The sequence below is a fragment of the Schistocerca americana genome, chromosome 5, assembly GCF_021461395.2.
Source record: "Schistocerca americana isolate TAMUIC-IGC-003095 chromosome 5, iqSchAmer2.1, whole genome shotgun sequence".
Lineage (NCBI taxonomy): Eukaryota > Metazoa > Arthropoda > Insecta > Orthoptera > Acrididae > Schistocerca > Schistocerca americana.
Genome location: NC_060123.1, coordinates 460,256,839 through 460,280,133, shown reverse-complemented (window position 1 = coordinate 460,280,133; position 23,295 = coordinate 460,256,839). Strand labels below are relative to the sequence as shown.

Below are 23,295 nucleotides of genomic sequence, written 5' to 3'. Positions count from 1 at the left end.
TTTCTGTAAGAGAGCTTGGTTTATTAATATGCATTTCAGTAACTATTACTCCTTTATCATTTTTTATATTGATAAGAATGTACAGTATGTTTTGAATCCAAGATTATGGAAACTTTAAAGAATTAGTCATACTGGTACATACACTGTTAATTTAAACACAGAAACAAATAAAACCAGGCAGAAGTAAGGCTGTGAGTACCGGGCGTGAGTTGTGCTTCGGTAGCTCAGTTGGTAGAGCACTTGCCCGCGAAAGGCAAAGATCCCGAGTTTGAGTCTCGGTCGGGCACACAGTTTTAATCTTCCAGGAAGTTTCATATCAGCGCACACTCCGCTGTAGAGTGAAAATCTCATTCTCAAATAAAACCAGTTTCATAAATAATCTGTTCTGAGTCATGGTTCAGTTGACACAAGTGTTTTGACTGTAACTAATATGGAAATGGAACCTTGTGTCAACAGCAAATATGCACAAATTATTTTCAAACAGAATAAACAACCAAGAAGAAGATGGGTCTTTTAATCTCAAAATCACAACCTGGACAATTATTAACAGAATTTCACAGAAGATGTGTCCCCTAGACAATGCTGTCAAAATTAAGTAATCATCAATTTTTCATATAGTCATTCTCTCACTCAAATATACTAACGCTGCAAAATCAGTGATGATTCACTTCAACTGCATGCTAACCTTCTTGTTTATGATGGCCATATTAATTTTGTGAGAGGTGGCTATAACATGAGCAACAAATCACATTGCTGCAATCTGCCATGCATGCAGTGTGGCACAGCAGTCAGTGTCATTGGCTGATGTGCTACAGGTTGCCAGTTTAAACATTTACTTCTTATTTAGTATTTATCATTTCTGGAATGTTCTTGAAATATCTCATATTTGTAATGTTTGTATATTCTGGGATATTCAATGCCTGTATTAATACAAGCTTTCTAAAATATTCAATGTTAGTTTAAAAACCTGCACTCTCTATCCAGGAGGTCAGTTCTGTTCTGGCTGTACACTGGTGTTCATAACAAACATGCATTAAGTGATAAGTACCGTATTTCACTGATGGCCCTGCTTTCGCATTTTGACCTGAGTGTGGTTATGATATGACATTATTTGATGGAGATGCCAGGTACTTCAAAACATTCATATCACCATGGCTCCAATTAGGCAATGTACAAGCTGTCTCCTACAGGGACAGGAACTGGAATGTAAGCAATATATCATTCTCGTGGTCTGTATATTCAACAATTTATTTCAAGCCACCAGTAGGTCAGCTTCATATCAGGTATCCATCAGTGTTTTCCGTAGATGCTAGTCAGGAGCCAACAAAGGATTTTACTGAGTCACCAAATAAACAAATGGGATGACATAATGTGTTCCACAAATTGATGTCTTTACTTGGATGGCACAGCCCAGCAGTGGTTCAAGAACAAAAACAAACAGATCAATAGCTGGGATATATTCAGTGCTGAAGTGAAGAAAACATTTGGCGACAACCAGCAGCAAGTCCACTTAGCGGAAGAACAACTGAAGAAAAGGACCCAGCATAATGGGGGAAAGATACAGACCTACAAACAGGATGTTTTGGCCTTATACCACATATTAAATCCAAACATGATAGAAGCTGACGAAACATTACTCCTGATGAAAGGAGTTTGTAAGACATGAACAAAAGCTCTTCTGGAAAGGATTTTGCAACAACCTAGAAATTCACGAAATGGTGCCAGCACGTTGAGTAAACACAGCAGAAAAAGACTTGGATGCAAGGAGTATGACTGACTCTCAAATGAGATCCCTGTAGCAGTAGTGGAAGACTAGCACAGCCTCACATCTCTTATGCCAGGTAGTGAGAAAAGAAATACAGAATTTTAAGGCCACTAGAACTGTCAGACTGGAGGAGTCATGAATGTTTACATGATATGTCAGGACATAAAAGGGACTGATGACAAAGAGATGTATTGATCTTTAGTACCAGTCTCCACCATCAGCTGGTCACACCAGGAAGAATGGCTTTGGCCAACTTGGACTTATGCCACAGCCATCAAATGACAACCAGCATTTGACCAACGCAAATACTACCAACTCCTACACCAAGTATAGCACCTCAAAGAAGAACAGTCATTTGGAGGACAGAGGATAACACGCTGGTGTGCTTTCACTGTGGATGCCCTGGACAATGTAAGCTACTGCAGAAAAAAGAGGGAGAGTTTTTGAAAATTAAGATGCTGCCAGACTTCAACCAAGACAGCAGGTCTATTCATACCAGTCAAATGCAGACAATATTAGTCAACCTGTGGGATGAAGCCCATTACCATACCCTGTACGAGGTCACTCTCCAACACACCATAGCCATTATCCATCCCCACACATATATATCAGCCACTCGACTAGCTGTCGACATCTAAGCAAGCCAATCATCTATGGTAGTGAGGCCACCACAGATGTAAAATCTCCATGGACAACAGTCAGCAAGATGTCAGGAAATTTCATTTATGTCAAACTGACAAACAGAACAGGGAGTTCTGTGCTCATAGTTAGCAAACCAAACCTAGTACATATCCACCGCGGTGCTCGGGGCCACAGCACAGTTGCAACAACTGAGGATGGCCTTATGAGAGCCCAAAACCAGTCACGATAATAAAAGAAATTTACAACTGAAGTGATATTTTCAACCTCTAGCATCAGTCTTCAGTCAAGATCATCAGTAAAATTGTGAAGTTTTTCATTTATTATAAAAGGCTACTTAGGGTTGCAAAATAAGTCTACAGGCCAGCAGTGCTCACAAGTATTGTAGGTGGTCAAAGCAAACCTTGGATCACTGACTGTCATGAGCAGCCACAATGTATCCCAAAAGGATCATGTGCAGGAACAGCCAAAGCAGTCCTGGAAGAGCAGCTTAGTGTTATCAGCGAAGAATTGTGCTCCAATACCAAAACACAGGGAAGGAAGCTATCAAACTGCCAATAGAACTGAAGAACAATGTTGGTTGAGTGACAGACTTTCTGGTTGATTTCCATTTGCTTCCAAATCCAGATTCCAGGGGAAGGGGGGGGGGGGGGGGGGGGCACAGGCCAAGCAGCCTATTGTAAAACACTGTAACAATGCTGGGAATCATCCACCACTTAGCCAGAATTCATACAGACTGTCGCCAACTAGGCAAGGGGTAGTCCAGGAGGCATTGTAAACCATGTTAGCAGTTATGGGTAGATTCAGTTTTAGTGCAGATTCAGAGAAGTGCTTAAAAGGAAATAGCTCAAAATTCAAAGTTCGAGGTGACCTACTGTACAACTAAGAAAGAGTGCTTTGCAGTTATTTGGTACATCAACAAGTTCTGCCCATATTTATTTGGCAAAGCATTCACCGCAGTGATAGACTGCCATTCCCTATGCTGGCTGACAAGTCTGAAGGCTCTGTTAGATTGATTGGAAAGATGGGCACTGAGGTTTCAGGTGTATGATGTAACCATAGTATACAGAAACAGACGCAAACACAAGGATGCTGACTGTCTTTTAAGGAATCCTTTGGTTAAACACAGCAGCATGGATAAATCTCAGTCCCCACTGCATTAAATGCCATTGCTGTTGAACAGACAGAAGATCCATCATTGCCAAAAACCATAAAAACCTTGAAGAATGAGGAACCAACCAAAGGAGGATTCCAAGTAATAAACAGAACACTGTATAAGAGGAACTATGATCCAATGGGGCAGAAATGGTTGCTCATCATCCTAGTTCATGTACAAGCAGCAATCCTGGAGCATTTTCATCAGACACAGGTACCACTGGCCAGGTCTCTACTGGCTCATGGAACACTATGTGTGCCACTGTAAGAAATGCCAGGGTTGGATGCACATGTTGCAGTTACCTCTGGAGCATCTGGTACTCAGTTTGCCTGTGGCAGTGACATTCCACTGAACTGGAACACACCTCTTGGAGAGGTTTCTGAAGATGACAAATGAGAATTGATGGATCTGGACTACTACCTCACTCATTATGCTGTCACTGAAGCTGTGCAGTCTGCCAAAGCTCCAGAAATTGGAAAGTTCCTTGCAGACAGTGGCATTTTGAAGTGCAGAGCACCCGATGTGATGATCTCCAACTGAGGAGAAGTTTCATAGTTGAGACTAGTACCAGAGGTAATTTCAAGTTGCAAAGCCACCCACAAGATGACAACCGCATACCACCCACACACAAATACTGTCACAGATTGCTTTAATAAGATGTTAGCAGATACACTCTTAAAATACACTGATGTCAAACAGACTGGGGAACAGCACTGCCATCATGACACTCACATACAACACAGCAAAGCATAACATGACAGGATTCACAATATTCTCCCTGTTCCAAAGTTGCAAGGCTGAAACAACAATAGAAACACTGTTCCAGTTTCAACTAGGCAACCCTCAGGATAATTACACGAAGAACCTCATCACTAGGACTGAACAAGCAAGGCAGCAGGTTCACATACAGACACTGCATGCCCAGGAGATAGACAGTGAGTGCTATAATGCCAAGCACCAGTTAGTTATGTACAGCTCAAGAGACTTGGTATGGATTTTTATGCCTGTGAGAAAAGTGAGAGTTAGTAATGTGCTACTTAGGACCATATCATATCCTCTGTTCTTTTTTGGACATAACATATGAGGTCAAGAATAATGATACTTCATCAAGAAGACAAAAGTGCAGAAACCTCATCCGTGTCCTCTGTAAGAAGCCCTACTACAGTCCAGAGGCACAGATCAGTGACTGGAGTTTCATGGGAACTAAAGCCCCATTAGACAATTGCAAAGCTTTGACAGAAGGGGCCAACTTTGATGCTTATCATAGTGAAGAGGAAACACCAACATGAACAGAATGTAAGGATAGCTAGTGCCACCATACAGAGGACCATTGACAAGATCTTGATCCAGATTGCTACAGTTTGCTTCAATGAGAACTTCTGAAACAGCAGGTCACTGTTTCTTCAAGAGAGGGAGCAATGACACAAGCTGCGCTGCATGCAGAGTGGCATAGTGGTTGACATCGCTACACTCAGGGTGGGCTACAACCCTGTCTCACAAACTTCTCAACTACTTTTTCTCCTTCATGTCCTTCAGCTATGGTAGTGCCAATCTGGTTTTTGTATAAGTTGTAGATAACCTTTTGCTGCTTGTATTTTATTCCTGTTACCACCAAAATTTCAAAGATCATATTCCAAAGGACATCGTTAAAAGCTTTCTCTAAATTTATAAATGCTGTAAACAAAGGTTTGCCTTTCTTTTGAAATAAGCATTAACACATTGTAGCTGATGGATGTACTAGATACGTTCACTGTGTTTCAACCATAAATTCCAACAGACGTATGTCATACCTTCCTCACTTCCGACTTATTTATTTGTGACTTAAGCACGTGTTTTACATTTGTAAGTGGTGTGACTAATTATTTTGTTTGTCATAAGTGCATTGTTGATGGCTAGCACATGCCAGTCTCTCATGAATGGTACCAGTGTTATGTGAACTGCATGGGTGCTTGGAATATCGTTGAAGGTTGTTTTGTTCTTTATCAGCTGCCATGTTGTGCTATTGTGTGCATCCTTCCCACGTGTAAAAACATATAAATAGTGAATATGGCTACCAGATATCACTTGTCAAACTCAGAGATTTAAGAACTCTTGAATAATTGCTCAAAACTTGATGATCTTTAGAACGACATTGGCAATTTTTCAGAAAACAACAATGACTCATGTGAACTGGAGAGCAAAACCTGTATTGCTGATAGAAACAATGGTAGTGAGCATGAAGAAGCTAATGCACAAGTTTCCAATAGTCAGGTTTGTCATTTAGTTCAACAGCCTGCCCTTCATAATGAATGTTGTCATTTTGATGCAGTCCCTGGATTACCTGTGTTTGAAGAAAAGAGTGGAATTCAGGTTCCTGTTGATACAATATCAACAGAACCAGACTGTTTGTTGCAATTTTTTGATCACAGTATGTTTTTAAAAGTAAAGTCAGAGACAAATATATATGCTAATGATATTATTTCTGAACTTTGCTGTCAGAAAAGGATCAAACCAAAATCTTTATGGAAGAAATGGAGACCAGTGAGGATACATGAAGTATATCAAGTTTTTGCAATTGCTTTGCATATGTGCGTTGTAAAGAAACCTAAACTTAGGGATTATTGGTCTGAAGACCCTGTCCTTGCTTCATCATTTGCTTCTCAGCTAAAGTCATGAGACAGATTTTTTTCCATATTCAGGATGCTGCATGTAAACAATAATGTGCTATGGATACCTCTACAAGAACCAGGCCATGACCCTCTGTATAAAATAACACATGTTTGGGACTTTTTCACATAAAGATGCACAAAGTCTTTTATCCATCATGAAATATGACTGTGGATGAAGCAATATGTCCTTTTTAAGGAAGAATTGGATTCCATGTTTATATGAAATAAAAACCAGAGAAATATGGAATAAAACTGTGTGTCGTAAGTGATGCTCAAACAGGTTACATGTGAAATGCTGAAGTTTATACTGGAGGAAAAGAAAATGTTGACAATTCTGTCAAATCCCTGCTGCTGAGGCTATGTTCCTCGTATTTGGGAAAAATACATGTGAAGTCCTGCATCCTTGAAGAACTATGGGAAAGAAATACATTGGGAGTTGGAACTGTGATGAATAACAGGACAGATCTGCCTAAAGACCTAATAAATTGATAACTAAAGAAAGGAGAAATGACATTTTGTTGTAAAGGACACCTTTTCTGCTTGAAATGGAAAGATAAATATGATGTACACATGTTGCCAACATAGCATAAGATGACTGCTTCACATATGAGTGTAAAATCCAGGTGTGGATATGTTGAGCTGGAAAAGCTACATGTTGTACTAGACTACAACTTGTCTAAAACAGGTGTTGACAGAGGAAACCAGCTGATGGTTACTATCCCTTCCAACGAAAGACTGGAAAATGGTGAACAAAGATTTTCTTCCATATTTTTATGAGGGCAGCAGTGAATGCCAACATTATTCACAATATAAAAATATCAAAAAAGTGTACATTAGCACATTTTTCTCTATAAATTAGCAAAGCAATTGGTTCAAAAAGGAGGAGCAGAACTAAATAAAGACATACATTCAGTATCTTGAGTTGCAAGTGCAAACAGACTCACAGCATGTCATTTTCCTGAGAAACTGCCACCAACAGAAAGAAACCAAACACAGCTAGAAGATGCAAGGTCTGTTGGGAAAAAGGGAAATCTCAGGAAAGGTAGGGAGCAGAGAGACCAGATACTACTGTAGGCCATGTTACACAGGCCTTCATGTTCACAAGTGTTTTGAAAGATTTCATACCTGAGTGAAGTTCTTTAATTTGTAAAAATGAGGAAAAAACATTTCACAATAAAAAACTTTACCTATAAATGAAGCATTTAGTATTTCCTGCTGACAAGTGATTTTAAATCAATAGCCTACCATTCCGTATGACTTACAAAAATTTTGTGCACTTCAGGGAAAATAAAAATGCTGAAAAACATTATCTTTAGAGTAATATCTACAAATCCCTGTATAATTTATTTGTGCTAAATGTATACATATTCATAAAGAGGAAGGATGGAAGGTTAAGCTGATATACTGCCTAAAGAGGTAAGTGGATTAGTAAATTTACTAAAAAATTGTAAATTGTAGCAAATTTCATCAGGGTCCAAGTATTAACTGGATTGCCAACCTGTTAGGCTCCAATGTATTAAGGTTAGAATTGCCTTATTTGCTTCTGCATTTCTCCAGAACACAAAATGATCTTTCCTGTAACTGACTTCCAACAGCTTTTCCATTCTTCTGTAAATAACAACATAGTCAGATTTAATCCTTCCTCTCTCCGTGTTTTTCTGACTACCACGAGTAGAATCTCACTCTATGACATGTGCTTCATTATTTACCATCAACCTGGCTTCAACTTACATTAATTCTGTTGTTGTTCTCTCTGTCACTTGTAATACGGGATTTGCAAGACCATATTGATGCCAAACATTTTGTCACATGGAATGCCTCAAAGAGGGTTGAGACAAACAAGAGAGAATTTTTGGCTCTACCAAAAAGTTTTTCATAAGACAATCCAGGTACTCCACACTGTTTTCCTCCAGACAGACTGGTCAGGAGAGGAGTTTAAGTACACAATGTATATTTTTCCATTTTGTCAACTGTCTTTTAATCCAGTAGCTATGTTTATTTATTTGCTGTTTTCTGATGTTGTTGTGGACTCATTGCCTTTTCCTTCCTTGGATTCTGTGTCATGACAATTGGTTTCTTCTTTCTCTTTTCAACATTGTTGCCACTTCTGTCTCACTTACACTTTTAAGTATCCTACTCTTATCTCAAACTCCTCATTTTCCCTCTCTTCAGGTCTAAATTCTTAGGTTTTCAAATCTCATTTGTTGCTAAAATTTCACTGTTGATTCCAGTCCTGGTTTACGTAGCTGCATCTCCACTAACCTGAGATACTATGTGACTTACATGCATACTTTTTAACTGCCTTATAGCCTCTCATACTTAGCCCTTACATGCCAGATGAAGGAAACCTGGTTACAAACTTTATTATTTGTGAGATTTTCTGTTGGCACTTGTATATGTTTCTACTTGATAAAAAGCATTTTCCACTGTCTTCATTTGATAAAAGAGTATTTGATGTTAATAAATTACTTGTAAGTTAACAAACCATGCAACACCAGTTGCTCTATTTGACAAGATCCCTAAAAGTGTAGCTAGCACCACACTTCAGTATCCTGCGTTTTCACTAGGTTTCTCAGAAAATTATTACCTTCATTTTTTACTAGTTTTTGGCAGAGACAAGTCTGAGAAATGAAGCAATATTTTAACTAAGTTGTTCCACTGAGAGCATCTAATTTCAGTGAAAGTCTACAGCAAGGAATGACACCTGTTTCTATTAATTTAATTTTCTTTCCTATGAAATACATTAAGTTGAAGAATGAATTATATGCACAAAATGTGTCAATTTGCAATACAATAAAAGGAAAATAAAAATGATCTCAAGTAACAAACATATCCTATAATCTGCAGTCTGTAAAAATTAATTGTTGGTTGACATTTCCTCCGATCAGACCTCTCAACATCATGACCAAACTGTTTGTCCTTGCCAGTCTTCCAGAACAATCAGTCAGTAAATATCCAACTGCTTGTCCAGCTTTCTTTCTTAATCTATTTGGAATTTTGGAACCCAATTCCTGAGCCCACCCCTTTTATTTTGCATTTCATCAGACATCGTAGCATACACACAATGATGGTAACGTGATGCATAGCACTAACCAAACATTACTGTATCCTTTTGCACAAGATGTGACTCTGCATCACATACTGGTGTACAATCTTTGCCATCACATAGATTGACCTACATAAGATAATCTTCCGACTTGAAGTCAAACGTTTTTAAGGCAGCAAATCACCATTGCAAAATGTTCTGGAAAGTCATAAATGTAACAGTGTTGCAGTACAGTGGTGTAGTGTAGTGGTCACAATACATACCTGATGATGGATGTGCATTCAAATCTCGCTGCATGTTTTGCAACTTTTTATTTTTAAATTTTAAATCTTATCAAAGTGTTTTCCCCCTAAGGGGGATTGGAATGACTCCTTACCCTCTCCCTTAAAACCCACTTCCTTTCGTCTTCCCCTCTCCTTCCCTCTTTCCTGATGAGGCAACAGATTGTTGCGAAAGCTTGAATTTTGTGTGTATGTTTGTGTTTGTTTGTGTGTCTATCGACCTGCCAGCGCTTTCGTTCGGTAAGTCACCTCATCTCTGATTTTATATATGACTTATTATTTTTGTTCAATAAATTGCTGTAAATGCAATTCTTTTTTATTTCAAATACTTTGCTACAAAATTTTCATCAACATACTATCATTGTGTATTTTTTATTTGCTCTTAGTTTTTCTTCCTATCATTCTTTTTTTTTAATTTGGAATTTGCAAGTGTCGCCTATATTCTGTAAACAGGACTGCTCATTGGTTGTTACAGTAGCAGCTCAGGTAACCAATGAAAGTGAGAAATAAATACAGTTTGCTTTTAGTGCATCAACTGAAATTCTCCCAACTTAAATTTACTCATAGAAGTCAGCTTTAATCGCCATGAACAAAGTGAGCACGATTAATAGTTCTGCCGCAGACTGTTGACTGCCATTTTTTGGACACACTGCACATCGTGAGGTTTTGGTTGCGTTAAAACGTTAGTTTAAATTCAGGACTACAATATGCTTTGTCTGCTGCTGTTCAGTCATTGCTCATTTAAAAGCAGCTACTGAAAGAGCATATCACATTCCTGTCGTGCCTCACAAAGGCCGCTTCTAACATTGCTTCACATTAAATGTTAAGTAATAGCACTTGTGAAGTGACTCATCATGTTTGTGTGTCTCTCTAAACCAATCAGTAGGCAGCAACTGATGTGGCAACAAAACAAAGTGGGAAGTGGCAGACATCAACTACTAAGTAATTTTAATCGAACTATAGTTATGTTTCTGTACAATTATGTCAGTTCTCATTCATTCTTTTATTTGTCAAGAATTACATTTAAAAAATCCATTTCTTGCCCCACTTAGTTGAGCATAAAAAATAACCACTGTATTTCCACATGTTGGAACAATTTACGAGTGCAGTACACACAGAAATGTAATCACATATCTGTTACGAAATTTATGCATATGGTTTAACTTTATATTCTATCACTAAAGTTATGCACTCAAACAAAATATATTACAAAAATATTGTAACTGCATTTCCCTCTGCGTATTTTAAGCTGTAATATAAATAGCCTTACCTTTGGAAATTTAGATTCTTCATCAATGAGTGCCATAATATTGATAGGTTTCATTCCAATTAGATCCAAGATCTCCTGATTGTCCACAAATTCCATGTGTTTCCAGTTTATTCCTTCTTGTGTATATTCTTCCTGCTCTAATTTAAATATGTGTCGCACAAAGAACTGTTGCAAGTTTTCATTTGCATAATTGATGCACAGCTGTTCAAAGCTGTTGAAGGAGAATATAATAGTATAATTTAGCATATTACATTGTACAAATACCTGTAACTAATTATGTATAAGGTGCAGTCAAATGAAAATGCGACACATGGAAAATGTAAGTGAACTGTTTACTGTTTCAAAAATAATCACCATAACTGTTAGTACATTTATTCCACTGTGAGACAAGACAGTAAGCACCTCCATGGAAAAACTTCTGCATTTGCCTACAGAGCAATGATCGTACCCAGATGTGCATCTCTTCACTTGAAGCAAATCAATGGCTATGAATTTTTTTCTTCAGGGACTCAAAAATATGGAAATCTCATGAGCAGAGATTGGGACTGTATGGAAGACGTGTAAGGACTTTGCAGTGAAACTCCAACAGTACATTTTAATAGACTGTACTTTGTATTCAGACAAAAGGGCATCAGCTCATTTGTGACCCAATTTGATCTCTATTTCAAATTTTTTAAGGATTTGTGTGATGTTCAGCATGATTTTAGGATGAACTTTTTAATTTGTCACCAGAATGAGAGAATCAAACTGTTTGAGATATGGTGCTACAGAAGAATGTTGAAAATTAGGTGAACTAATAAGATAAGGAATGAGAAGGTTCTCTGCAGAATCAGTGAGGAAAGGAACATATGGAAAACACTGCCAACAAGAAAGGACAGGATGATACGACATCTGTTAAGATATCAGGAAATAACCTTCATTGTACTAAAGAGAACTATAGAGGATAAAAACAGTAAAGGGAGGCAAAGATAGAAATACATCTGGTGAAAATTGAGCATGTAGGTTTCAAGTGCTACTCTGAGATGAAAAGGTAGGCACGGGAGAGGAATTCATGGCAGGCTACATCAGACCAGTCACGATACTGATGACTCAAAAAAAAAAAAAAAAAAAAAAAAAAAAACTGTAATGATCAGCCACCCACATTTTCCTGTGATTCTATTTACGATTTCCTCTTGTCTTATCTATGTTTTAATTACCAATTTTATAACATCTGACCATTTTTAACATGGTCTTATGTGATGTGAGTTAATGTGATTGTGTGGGTGATTATGGGTGAGATTGGGAGAGGTTGCAAGCAAATTAATCTCGGACTGCTTTTTATTTCTTCTTTCACATTTTCTACATTCTCACCATATTTGTTTCTACTCATTTTCATATAGGTGCTGATAACCTTGTCATTGAACGTTGAGTGCCCCTAACGTACAAAACACACACACACACACACACACACACACACACACACTCACACACACGCACACGCACACACGCACACACACACACACACACACACACACACACATACACACACACACACACACAGGCACAGGCACAAAATAATACCTACGATAACTTATTTTGCCTAGTCATAACAGGCAGAATTAGTAGCACATTCACTGCTAGACTGGAGACCATGCTGGACATGCCCCAATTACATCTTCTGAGTAGAACAGAGGTAAGCCAGGGGCAGACAGGTTGAAAACTGGAAAAATATTGTAAATCTTTAGGATATCCAGAATTTCACACTAATGTAGATAATGAATGTAGTAAATATAGGAATGGTCAGATAACTGCTGGCTTACTACATAATAGCTTCCAGATACTTCAACAAACTTTTCATTGAACAATTGCAAGCAAGGAGCAATGGAATAATGAACCATGACACCATTCAAGAGACACAGCCTTGCTTGCCAATGAGCTGAAACTGGTGAAGGTGCTGGGGCCAGAGTATAAAGTGTACAAGGGAGCTTCCTCCCTAGGGAAGCTGGCTATGGCATTCCAGGTGGAGATCTGCTAATAGAGTGTGTGTGGGGACAATCTACATAGGTGCTACAAGGATAGTAGCATCTACATTCATTCAGACAGCACAGCAGCTCTGAAATTTCTATCACCCCCTGCAACAAAATCAAAGTTCATTGCAGAATAATACAAATCCCTTGTGAGGCTCAGGGAAAGTATTAGGGCAAACCTGCTGTGGGTCTGTGGTCATTCAGGTATGGCTGGCAAGCTGATAGGCTAGCCAGGACAGGGGCAATGACCCAACCTGACTGTCACTACAGCGATGACAAAATCTAAACTGTATAGCTGGATCAGGAGGCAGAACACAGAACTTTGGACTGAGACCCAAAAACAAAAACATAGCAAGCTAATGACATCAAAAAACATGTTTAAAGAGAAGTTCTGCAATCCTGGGCTTGAATAGGAGGCTGATTAAAATTATGGTAAGTTCAATCACTGGCCACAGGAACTTCAAGAAACATCTATCCGTGATGGGTACACAGAAAAGCCCCTTCGTGTAAACTATGTGGTGTAGGAGATGAAACCCCACTACATATAATCTTCCAGTGCAAAACACTGAAGACCAAAAGACTCATCATATTTGAGTTGCTAATTCCTGAAGAGATTGTCTCTAGCAAAGATCTGGTAAAGGGAGACCTACAACTCTTCGCTGATACTGGCTGGCTTTACTTAAATGACAAGGAGAGATACTACACAATGAACTTAGTGCAGGCTAAGACCATGTTTTGTTTGTTTTTCTAATTACATAAAATCAATGGTCAAACTGGATGCTTCTGGTAATTAGCTGTGCAAGCAGCCTCTTACTAGAAGCATTTAGACACAAACAATGCCACATGTAATACAGTTGGATGAGAGTTAATGCATCAGTCATTCCCAGTTGCGAGTTCCACTTTGATTGTTATTGCTGTTCTGTATTACTTCCCTCCTTTGTTGTTTGTTTGACACATTAGTTAAAGAATCTATTTCAATAGAAACTTTCCTTTTTCATATTCCACTGTTACTACTCTAACTTGATTTTTACATATATCACACATTATTCAGCTGTCTCTGTACTTTATCCTCATTTTCCATAAGATTTTGAATATTTTATTCCAGTTGTATTGTTGGTGGCTTTCTCTGGATTCAGTAACATCATTTTTGTACCCATATTTTACAACATTATTCCTCCAAATACTAAGAAGTGATAGATATAATAATGATCATTCAGCATTTCTCATATTCATCACTGAGTAGAATCATGATAATCTTTATTTCTGTAAATCTTATCATTTCCCATGAAATTATAAATCACAAGGAAGAAAGATTCTTATCACTGGCCTACAATTGTGTGTCACCACCATGACTGTGGCTCCAAGACCTATCATGTACAATTATACCTGCAGTGATGCGTCAACATTTGAGCTGTAGAACAGATGCCTCATAACTGTGTTTCCTCTTTCATACAATTTCTTGCAACTTCATCCTGTAATTTCAGTTCCCTATTTGCTAGTTCTGAATCAAAACCAACTAAGCCACTAAGTCACTTAAACACTAAAGAATGGCATCAGGAGTACTAAAAATTAATGGTAAAAGTATATAATCTTAATTTAATGATATGAATATAATAGAGGGAAACATTCCATGTGGGAAAAATGTGTATGTGCAGATGGATATGTGTGTGTGTGCGAGTGTATACCTGTCCTTTTTTCCCCCTAAGGTAAGTCTTTCCGCTCCCGGGATTGGAATGACTCCTTACCCTCTCCCTTAAAACCCACATCCTTTCGTCTTTCCCTCTTCTTCCCTCTTTCCTGATGAAGCAACCATTTGTTGTGAAAGCTTGAATTTTGTGTGTATGTTTGTGTGTCTATCGACCTGCCAGCACTTTCGTTTGGTAAGTCACATCATCTTTGTTTTTAGATATAATCTTAATTTAATTTAGACTTGACTTAAAGAAAGGAACAGACTAGGCCACTTTCATTGCAGAAGATGAAAATTGACTCTTTACTTTGAGTCTCTCAACATTGTGGGTACCACGAGGGCCTAACTTGAGCAGCTGCCACCAACACCCTGAGTGACAGGTATGGCAGGCAACACATTTCAGGAAAACTCTGTGATAAGAGAGCCTGCACTACCTAGTCACGCCAGTGCTGTGTTTACCTTGACCATGGCGCATCAGCCTCCACTTACTGAACTGTGGTTTTCTGTTGAATTTGCTCTATGAACTGGTTGTGATACTCTGTTGTTTGATCTTCAGCTATGGACACTGACTTTGAAGTGGTTTTAGGTATGCTCCCATGGAGCCTGTGTCTGTTCACTGTAATAAAGCAGTTGTATAAACACCAATTTTACTTACTCCACACACCCTGTGATGAGATTTGAATGAGAAGTAGCAGTGTCAGTTTCATAAGCCATCTTTAACAACTGCCACGTAAGTGTGTTAACTTTAAGACCTTCCAATGAATGACTACTACAGAGGCTGATGCATCAGCTATTCAGCAGGACAAGATCCCACACAGAACCCAGAGCGAATGGGTTCTCATCTTTTTTCCTCATATCAAAGGGGACAAAATGAAACATGGAACTCAAAGTTATGTATGAAATGTTTCTAAATGGTTAAACTGTATTAACAGAAGACTGACCAGAAAAATAATTATATTACAAGGGAGAGACTTTGATAGCTAATTAGTTAAAAATCCCACATATCTTACTAAGAAGAAAAATTCTGAGTGGTCAATTGTTCAAAACAAATGGAGTTGCTAAAAAAAGTATTATGGGTGTATTCTTCAAATGCAAAATATTGTTAAAGCCTACACATATATTTGAGGGTTGGAACTTTAATAGTGGCAACTACTTATTTACAATTTATACAAAACAGATACTTGTTTCAAAGTTCTACTGTCCTTCAAAGTAGTCACCAGCACTGTGTATAAACCAATACCAGTGATGTGGAAGTCCTTCCTACAACCATGAATAACCAAATTTTTGTTTCACTTTTTCATGCTATATCTAATGCACCTGCACAAGCAATATGTAAAATGTATCTAAATGAGTCAGATTGTTATTTATACAAAATTCCATTTAAATCTATAGTTCAGTTGGTTATATTTATCTACCTGATTCGGATGATACAATTAGTTTCACTAGTAGCTCAGTTTATTAAAAGTTATGGCTACTTGAAATTTCAACTATAGTAAGTAATGAGGAAACACTTTGAGCTAATAGACAGAATACAATGGGCTGTTAATATTCATTCAAAACTAGATAATACACTTTAAATTATTTGTAACTAATAATCTTCCAAGGTAAGTGATACTGAAAGTTCAGAACCTCATAATTTTGATTGCCTTAATGCTTACAAGATACTTAACTTCAACACTGTACTTTTCTTACTGTATTTTTTTTAATCAGGTGAAGCATCTTACTAATTAATTAAGACATTAACTAAAATTCTGAATAATTTGTAATTATAAAATATTGTTTTCAAGATGAAAGCCATACTTGTGAGTATGGGATTTATAACTCGGTAGCTTAACAATGTTCCACATACTTTTATAATTTACTAACATTCAACATTTTTCTTAAACTAGGTAAGAGTAAAATCTTATGATCCACACTAAATAGCAAAATCTAATCCATCTGATTTTCAAAACTTAAAGTAGTTTCAGAAACCACTGTCTTTAAATAGCCACCCCTCCTCCTGTCTGCAACTGACAAGCAACCACGTAACTTCATTGTGTCAGAAACCATCTTCAAATACAAAATGCATAACATGTATGCTGAAAGATGCTGTAACAAGAAACTGCAGATGCAATAACTATATTGACCTGTACAGGAAGCTTCACCTAATCAGACCAGTAGAAACAGGGTTAATTAGTGCCAATAGTTTTCACATTTTGCCACTCAACACTGTCACTGTGCTTGGATATTTAAGATGACTATCCTTTTATTTGATGAAGAATATGTTTACTGCACAAAACATTGATATCAAGAACAGTAACAAAGTGCAGTATTTCTCTTACCTGCATACAACAGACAATTGTGGCCATTGTGCACAAATATCTCACTAGTGAAAGAAAATGAGATGGATTTCTAACATTACATATTGTATGAGATACGTCACTGGAACTATCCTTTTTATCACTGACAGTTTTCAGTCTGTTACAATGATCAAGAGAAGAAGTGTCAGCTACAGAGATCAACAAAGCAGGTAAAATGGATTAGCTACAAATTATGTTGATAGTTCAAGTGGAGTGGTCTATTGCCTGACAGAACTCTGCAACAGTTCTAAAGCGAAAGTCATGAAGAGGTTTCTTCAATTTAGGAATCAAGTTGAAGTCACAAGGGCTTAAGTCTGGGGAGTATAGTGAGAGGTACAGCATTTCACAACTTGTGGCATATGCACCTGAACATTGTCCTTTAAAATCATGGGTGGGTCCTACAAGAAGAGTTGCTACTTCTTTCAATAAACTAGTCACAGCTGTGTTCCAAAAATGAACAGCTCAAGTAAGAAGTGGCAACACATTCTGCAGGACCTACCCATCATTTTGCAGGACAATGCTCAGGCGTGTATGGTGCAAGTTGTGGCTGGCTGTTCTCACTGGGGCTGAGATGTGCCGTACCACCTACCACACTACCCAGACTTAAGGACTAGTGACTTCAAATTGATTACTAAATTAAAGAAAGCACTCCACAGCATACACTTCAGAAGTGTTGGAGAAATTCATCAGGCAACAGACTGCTCCAATCAAACTATCAACACAACTGGTAGTGCTAAGGGTGTTCTACGAGTTCTACATCACTGGCAATTGGTCATACACAATGCAGGTGATTTCTTTGAAGGAGTACAACTTTGAAACATGAGTCTGTTTTGTATAAGTTGTAAATAAGTTGTACAGGTATGTGCATTAGATCTAACACTCCTATATAATTACATCAAATACAGATATTCTTACCTATTTGACTTAAAATTCTCAAAACCAAAAATATCAAGGACACCAATTGAATTTTTTGTCGGTACATCCTGTTTATTTATAGTGTAGTTGATTTTGTTCACAATATATATGAAAACACGACCATAAATTCCTTTAACAAAAGCATCTCTCACTTCAGTTGCTTGTGTTTCTGAAAGTGCAGACACCTGAAAAAAAGTAAAATATGTCAGTGATCATTAGACAACAATGCAAACTCACACTCTAGAGATTTCCCAATTAATCATTTAGAGTAGTAGAAACATTTAAGAAATATAAACTAGAAACAAATTCTGCTAAGCTATTTAAGTCTAATTCCGAATGAAACAAGAAGATTTAAATACACAGCCACTCACAAACGCTTTTGGAGTACCAGCATTATTGCCATTAGTGGTAAGACAGGTGATGATGAGGAGGGTGGAATGTCAGGACAGGTGAAGGATGAAATGATACTAGGAGACATTATAGAACAATAAGAGTAAGGGAAAGTTGATACAGCAGATAGAATGAATCCAGATATAAGTAATGTCACATGTAATAGCTGATAGAGAAGGAGATGACAAAAACTGATTGTAGAGAAGGAAAAAGAATGTGGACAAGGATCAGATTAAATAAGAAGCATATAATAAATAAAAGAAACAGAACTGTTGCAATAATTAACAAGCTTGCAAGTATGTGGGATGAAACAGGATGCTGCAAGTTGACAACATCCTTAGTGAGGAATTAAAAAAGGCACAAAAATCCAGTTATGAGTGTAAGAAATTAGTTATCTTAATGGATTAATTAATCCATCAGAGAATGGACAGTAGTACCAAAGGCTATCTGCAACCACATAGTGCAACAATGACGTGATTGCATAGAGGCATGTAATAATGGAAAAAAGCAACAAGCAAGTGTGCATGCATGCCATTATTGGTAGCCACACCAAAAGAAAGATATAGAATTTTATATTCAAATTTATCTACCTTGCAAGAAAAGCATGAAAGGATAAAGACCAAATATAGCTTTTCAAATTGTACTTGAATCAGTAGGACATTTCAAAATTGCGGAACTCAATATCATGGGACTGTTTCCCGTCACGGCCCAAAATAACAGATATATTTTGTCTATCAATGATTATTTCTCTCATGATTTTATTATGATACAAATTGAAAACATGACCACTGAGACTGTTGCAAAAGCATTCACCACTCAATAGTACAGCCACTTGAGAGTTCAGAGGCCATTATAAGAGAATATGTGATTTCATCGTACTATGTTAGCTAAATGATTAAAGTTTATTTGGAAGAGAGTTCAGTAGAACAACGCTGCCACAACACAGAAGCTGTAGTTGAAAGAATGTCTGAATGCTGCTACAGCAAGTAGGAGATAATGTGATGTTACAACAAACACCTACAAAACTGGACACAACTAAGAAATTCACTTGACCCTGTGGTGGACCATTCTGGATATTGTTTATTTATTTATTTATTTATTCATCTGTATGGATGTCGTCATTATACATACATATGTACATTATTTTGTCACATCAGATATATATTTTTAATAGAGGGAAACATTCCACGTGGGAAAAATATATCTAAAAACAAAGATGATGTGACTTACCAAACAAAAGTGCTGGCACGTCAATAGACACACAAACAAACACAAATATACACACAAAATTCTAGCTTTCGCAACCAACGGTTGCTTCATCAGGAAAGAGGGAAGGAGAGGGAAAGACGAAAGGATGTGGGTTTTAAAGGAGAGGGCAAGGAGTCATTCCAATCCCGGGAGTGGAAAGACTTACCTTAGGGGGAAAAAACAATGGGTATACACTTGCACACACACACACATATCCATCCACACATATACAGACACAAGCAGACATATTAAAAGGCAACACTACCGCCGCTATAAAATCCACCGTATCTAGTTCACAAACAGTTCCTTTCATGCCGATCACCTGCCACCCTACCTAAAACCTCTTTCCTCATTACCTTAGCCAGCTTCATCCTGACCCACAACTTCTTCACTTTTGAAGGCCAGACATACCAACAATTAAAGGGAACAGCCATGGGTACCAGGATGGCCCCCTCGTACGCCAACCTATTCATGGGTCACTTAGAGGAAGCCTTCTTGGTTACCCAGGCCTGCCAACCCAAAGTTTGGTACAGATTTATTGATGACATCTTCATGATCTGGACTCACAGTGAAGAAGAACTCCAGAATTTCCTCTCCAACCTCAACTCCTTTGGTTCCATCAGATTCACCTGGTCCTACTCCAAATCCCATGCCACTTTCCTTGACGTTGACCTCCATCTGTCCAATGGCCAGCTTCACACGTCAGTCCACATCAAACCCACCAACAAGCAACAGTACCTCCATTATGACAGCTGCCACCCATTCCACATCACACGGTCCCTTCCCTACAGCCTAGGTCGTCGTGGCAAACGAATCTGTTCCAGTCCAGAATCCCTAAACCATTACACCAACAACCTGAAAACAGCTTTCACATCCCGCAACTACCCTCCCGACCTGGTACAGAAGCAAATAACCAGAGCCACTTCCTCCTCCCCTCAAACCCAGAACCTCCCACAGAAGAACCACAAAAGTGCCCCACTTGTGACAGGATACTTTCTGGGACTGGATCAGACTCTGAAGGTGGCTCTCCAGCAGGGATACGACTTCCTCAAATCCTGCCCTGAAATGAGATCCATCCTTCATGAAATCCTCCCCACTCCACCAAGAGTGTCTTTCCGCCGTCCACCTAACCTTCGTAACCTCTTAGTTCATCCGTATGAAATCCCCAAACCACCTTCCTTACCCTCTGGCTCCTACCCTTGTAACTGCCCCCGGTGTAAAACCTGTCCAATGCACCCTCCCACCACCACCTACTCCAGTCCTGTGACCTGGAAGGTGTACAAGATCAAAGGCAGAGCCACGTGTGAAAGCACCCATGTAATTTACCAACTGACCTGCCTACACTGTGAAGTTTTCTATGTGGGAATGACCAGCAACAAACTGTCCATTCGCATGAATGGACACAGGCAGACAGTGTTTGTTGGTAATGAGGATCACCCTGTGGCTAAACATGCCTTGGTGCACAGCCAGCACATCTTGGCACAGTGTTACACCGCCCGGGTTATCTGGATACTTCCCACTAACACCAACCTGCAGAACTCCAGAGATGGGAACTTGCCCTTCAGTATATCCTCTCTTCTCGTTATCTGCCAGGCCTCAACCTCCGTTAATTTCAAGTTGCCGCCGCTCATACCTCACCTGTCTTTCAACAACATCTTTGCCTCTGTACTTCCGCCTCGACTGACATCTCTGCCCAAACTCTTTGCCTTTACAAATGTCTGCTTGTGTCTGTGTATGTGCGGATGGATATGTGTGTGTGTGCGAGTGTATACCTGTCCTTTTTTCCCCCTAAGGTAAGTCTTTCCGCTCCCGGGATTGGAATGACTCCTTACTCTCTCCCTTAAAACCCACATCCTTTCGTCTTTCCCTCTCCTTCCCTCTTTCCTGATGAAGCAACCATTGGTTGCGAAAGCTAGAATTTTGTGTGTATGTATGTGTTTGTTTGTGTTTCTATCGACCTGCCAGCACTTTCGTATGGTAAGTCACATCATCTTTGTTTTTAAATATATTGTTCCCGCGTGGAATGTTTCCCTATTTTTTTATATATATATATATATATATATATATATATAAAAAAAAACAAAGATGAGGTGACTTACCGAACAAAAGCGCTGGCAGGTCGATAGACACACAAACAAACACAAACACACACACAAAATTCAAGCTTTCGCAACAAACTGTTGCCTCATCAGGAAAGAGGAAAGGAGAGGGGAAGACGAAAGGAAGTGGGTTTTAAGGGAGAGGGTAAGGAGTCATTCCAATCCCGGGAGCGGAAAGACTTACCTTAGGGGGAAAAAAGGACAGGTATACACTCGCACACACGCACATATCCATCCACACATACAGACACAAGCAGACATATTTAAATATATTTGGTCTTTAAATATGTCTGCTTGTGTCTGTATGTGTGGATGGATATGTGCGTGTGTGCGAGTGTATACCTGTCCTTTTTTCCCCCTAAGGTAAGTCTTTCCGCTCCCGGGATTGGAATGACTCCTTACCCTCTCCCTTAAAACCCACTTCCTTTCGTCTTCCCCTCTCCTTTCCTCTTTCCTGATGAGGCAACAGTTTGTTGCGAAAGCTTGAATTTTGTGTGTGTGTTTGTGTTTGTTTGTGTGTCTATCGACCTGCCAGCGCTTTTGTTCGGTAAGTCACCTCATCTTTGTTTTTATATATAATTTTTCCCACGTGGAATGTTTCCTTCCATTATATATATATATATATATATATATATCTAAAAAGAAAGATGATGAAACTTACCAAACAAAAGCGCTGGCAGGTCGATAGACACACAAACAAACACAAACATACACACAAAATTCTAGCTTTCGCAACCAATGGTTGCCTCGTCAGGAAAGAGGGAAGGAGAAGGAAAGACAAAAGGATATGGGTTTTAAGGGAGAGGGTAAGGAGTCATTCCAATCCCGGGAGCGGAAAGACTTACCTTAGGGGGAAAAAAGGACAGGTATACACTCGCACACACACACATATCCATCCACACATACACAGACACAAGCAGAAAAATGTCTGCTTGTGTCTGTGTATGTGTGGATGGATATGTGTGTGTGTGCGAGTGTATACCTGTCCTTTTTTCCCCCTAAGGTAAGTCTTTCCGCTCCCGGGATTGGAATGACTCCTTACCCTCTCCCTTAAAACCCATATCCTTTTGTCTTTCCTTCTCCTTCCCTCTTTCCTGACGAGGCAACCATTGGTTGCGAAAGCTAGAATTTTGTGTGTATGTTTGTGTTTGTTTGTGTGTCTATCGACCTGCCAGCGCTTTTGTTTGGTAAGTTTCATCATCTTTCTTTTTAGATATATTTTTCCCTCGTGGAATGTTTCCCTCTATTTTTTTTATTATCATTGAATTACATAATGCAGAAGAACCTGCTTCAATCAAAAGAAATAGATCACAAGACTCCTCTAATACTTGTATGGGTAAATTACAATCTAGAATGTCCACTTTATAATTGATTAACCTGATCATTTATTTATGCCAATTTTATGCTGCATGGATTCTCTAATCGAGTAAAAACTATGTTTTAATACATATTCTTTAAGGAATGCTTTAAATTTACAGAGCTCCTTTATGTTTTTTATTTCTTTTGGCAATTTATTGCATAGCTTGACACCTTGGTAAAACATAGTGGTTTGGGTTTTAGTTTTATTCATTCTGTCTAGGTACAAGCAATTACTGTTTCTGGTTTGGTGATCATGTATACAGCTGTTTGCTAAATATTGCTCAATATTATTGTGAATAAAAACTGTAGTTTGCAAGACATATTCACTTGGGATTGTCAGAATACCCCATTTTTTTAAATAGCTCACTGCAGTGTGCTCTTTTGTGACTCTTGCTCATTATTCTGATAGCTCGTTGTTGTAATCTGAACACATATTTCACATTTTGG

At 38.5% G+C, this 23,295-nt stretch overlaps 1 protein-coding gene across 1 annotated transcript in view; it reads right to left on the bottom strand.

Moving 5' to 3' along the window:
* Window positions 1-23,295, bottom strand: part of LOC124616139 (myosin-VIIa-like) — a 388,269-nt gene that overhangs the window by 286,551 nt on the left and 78,423 nt on the right. Inside the window, exons 9-10 of the mRNA XM_047144413.1 lie at window positions 17,753-17,937; window positions 10,806-11,016 (exon numbers count right to left, since the gene is read on the bottom strand). Of these exons, the coding sequence (XP_047000369.1) occupies window positions 10,806-11,016; window positions 17,753-17,937 (396 nt within the window). The remainder of the gene's footprint in view (window positions 1-10,805; window positions 11,017-17,752; window positions 17,938-23,295) is intronic.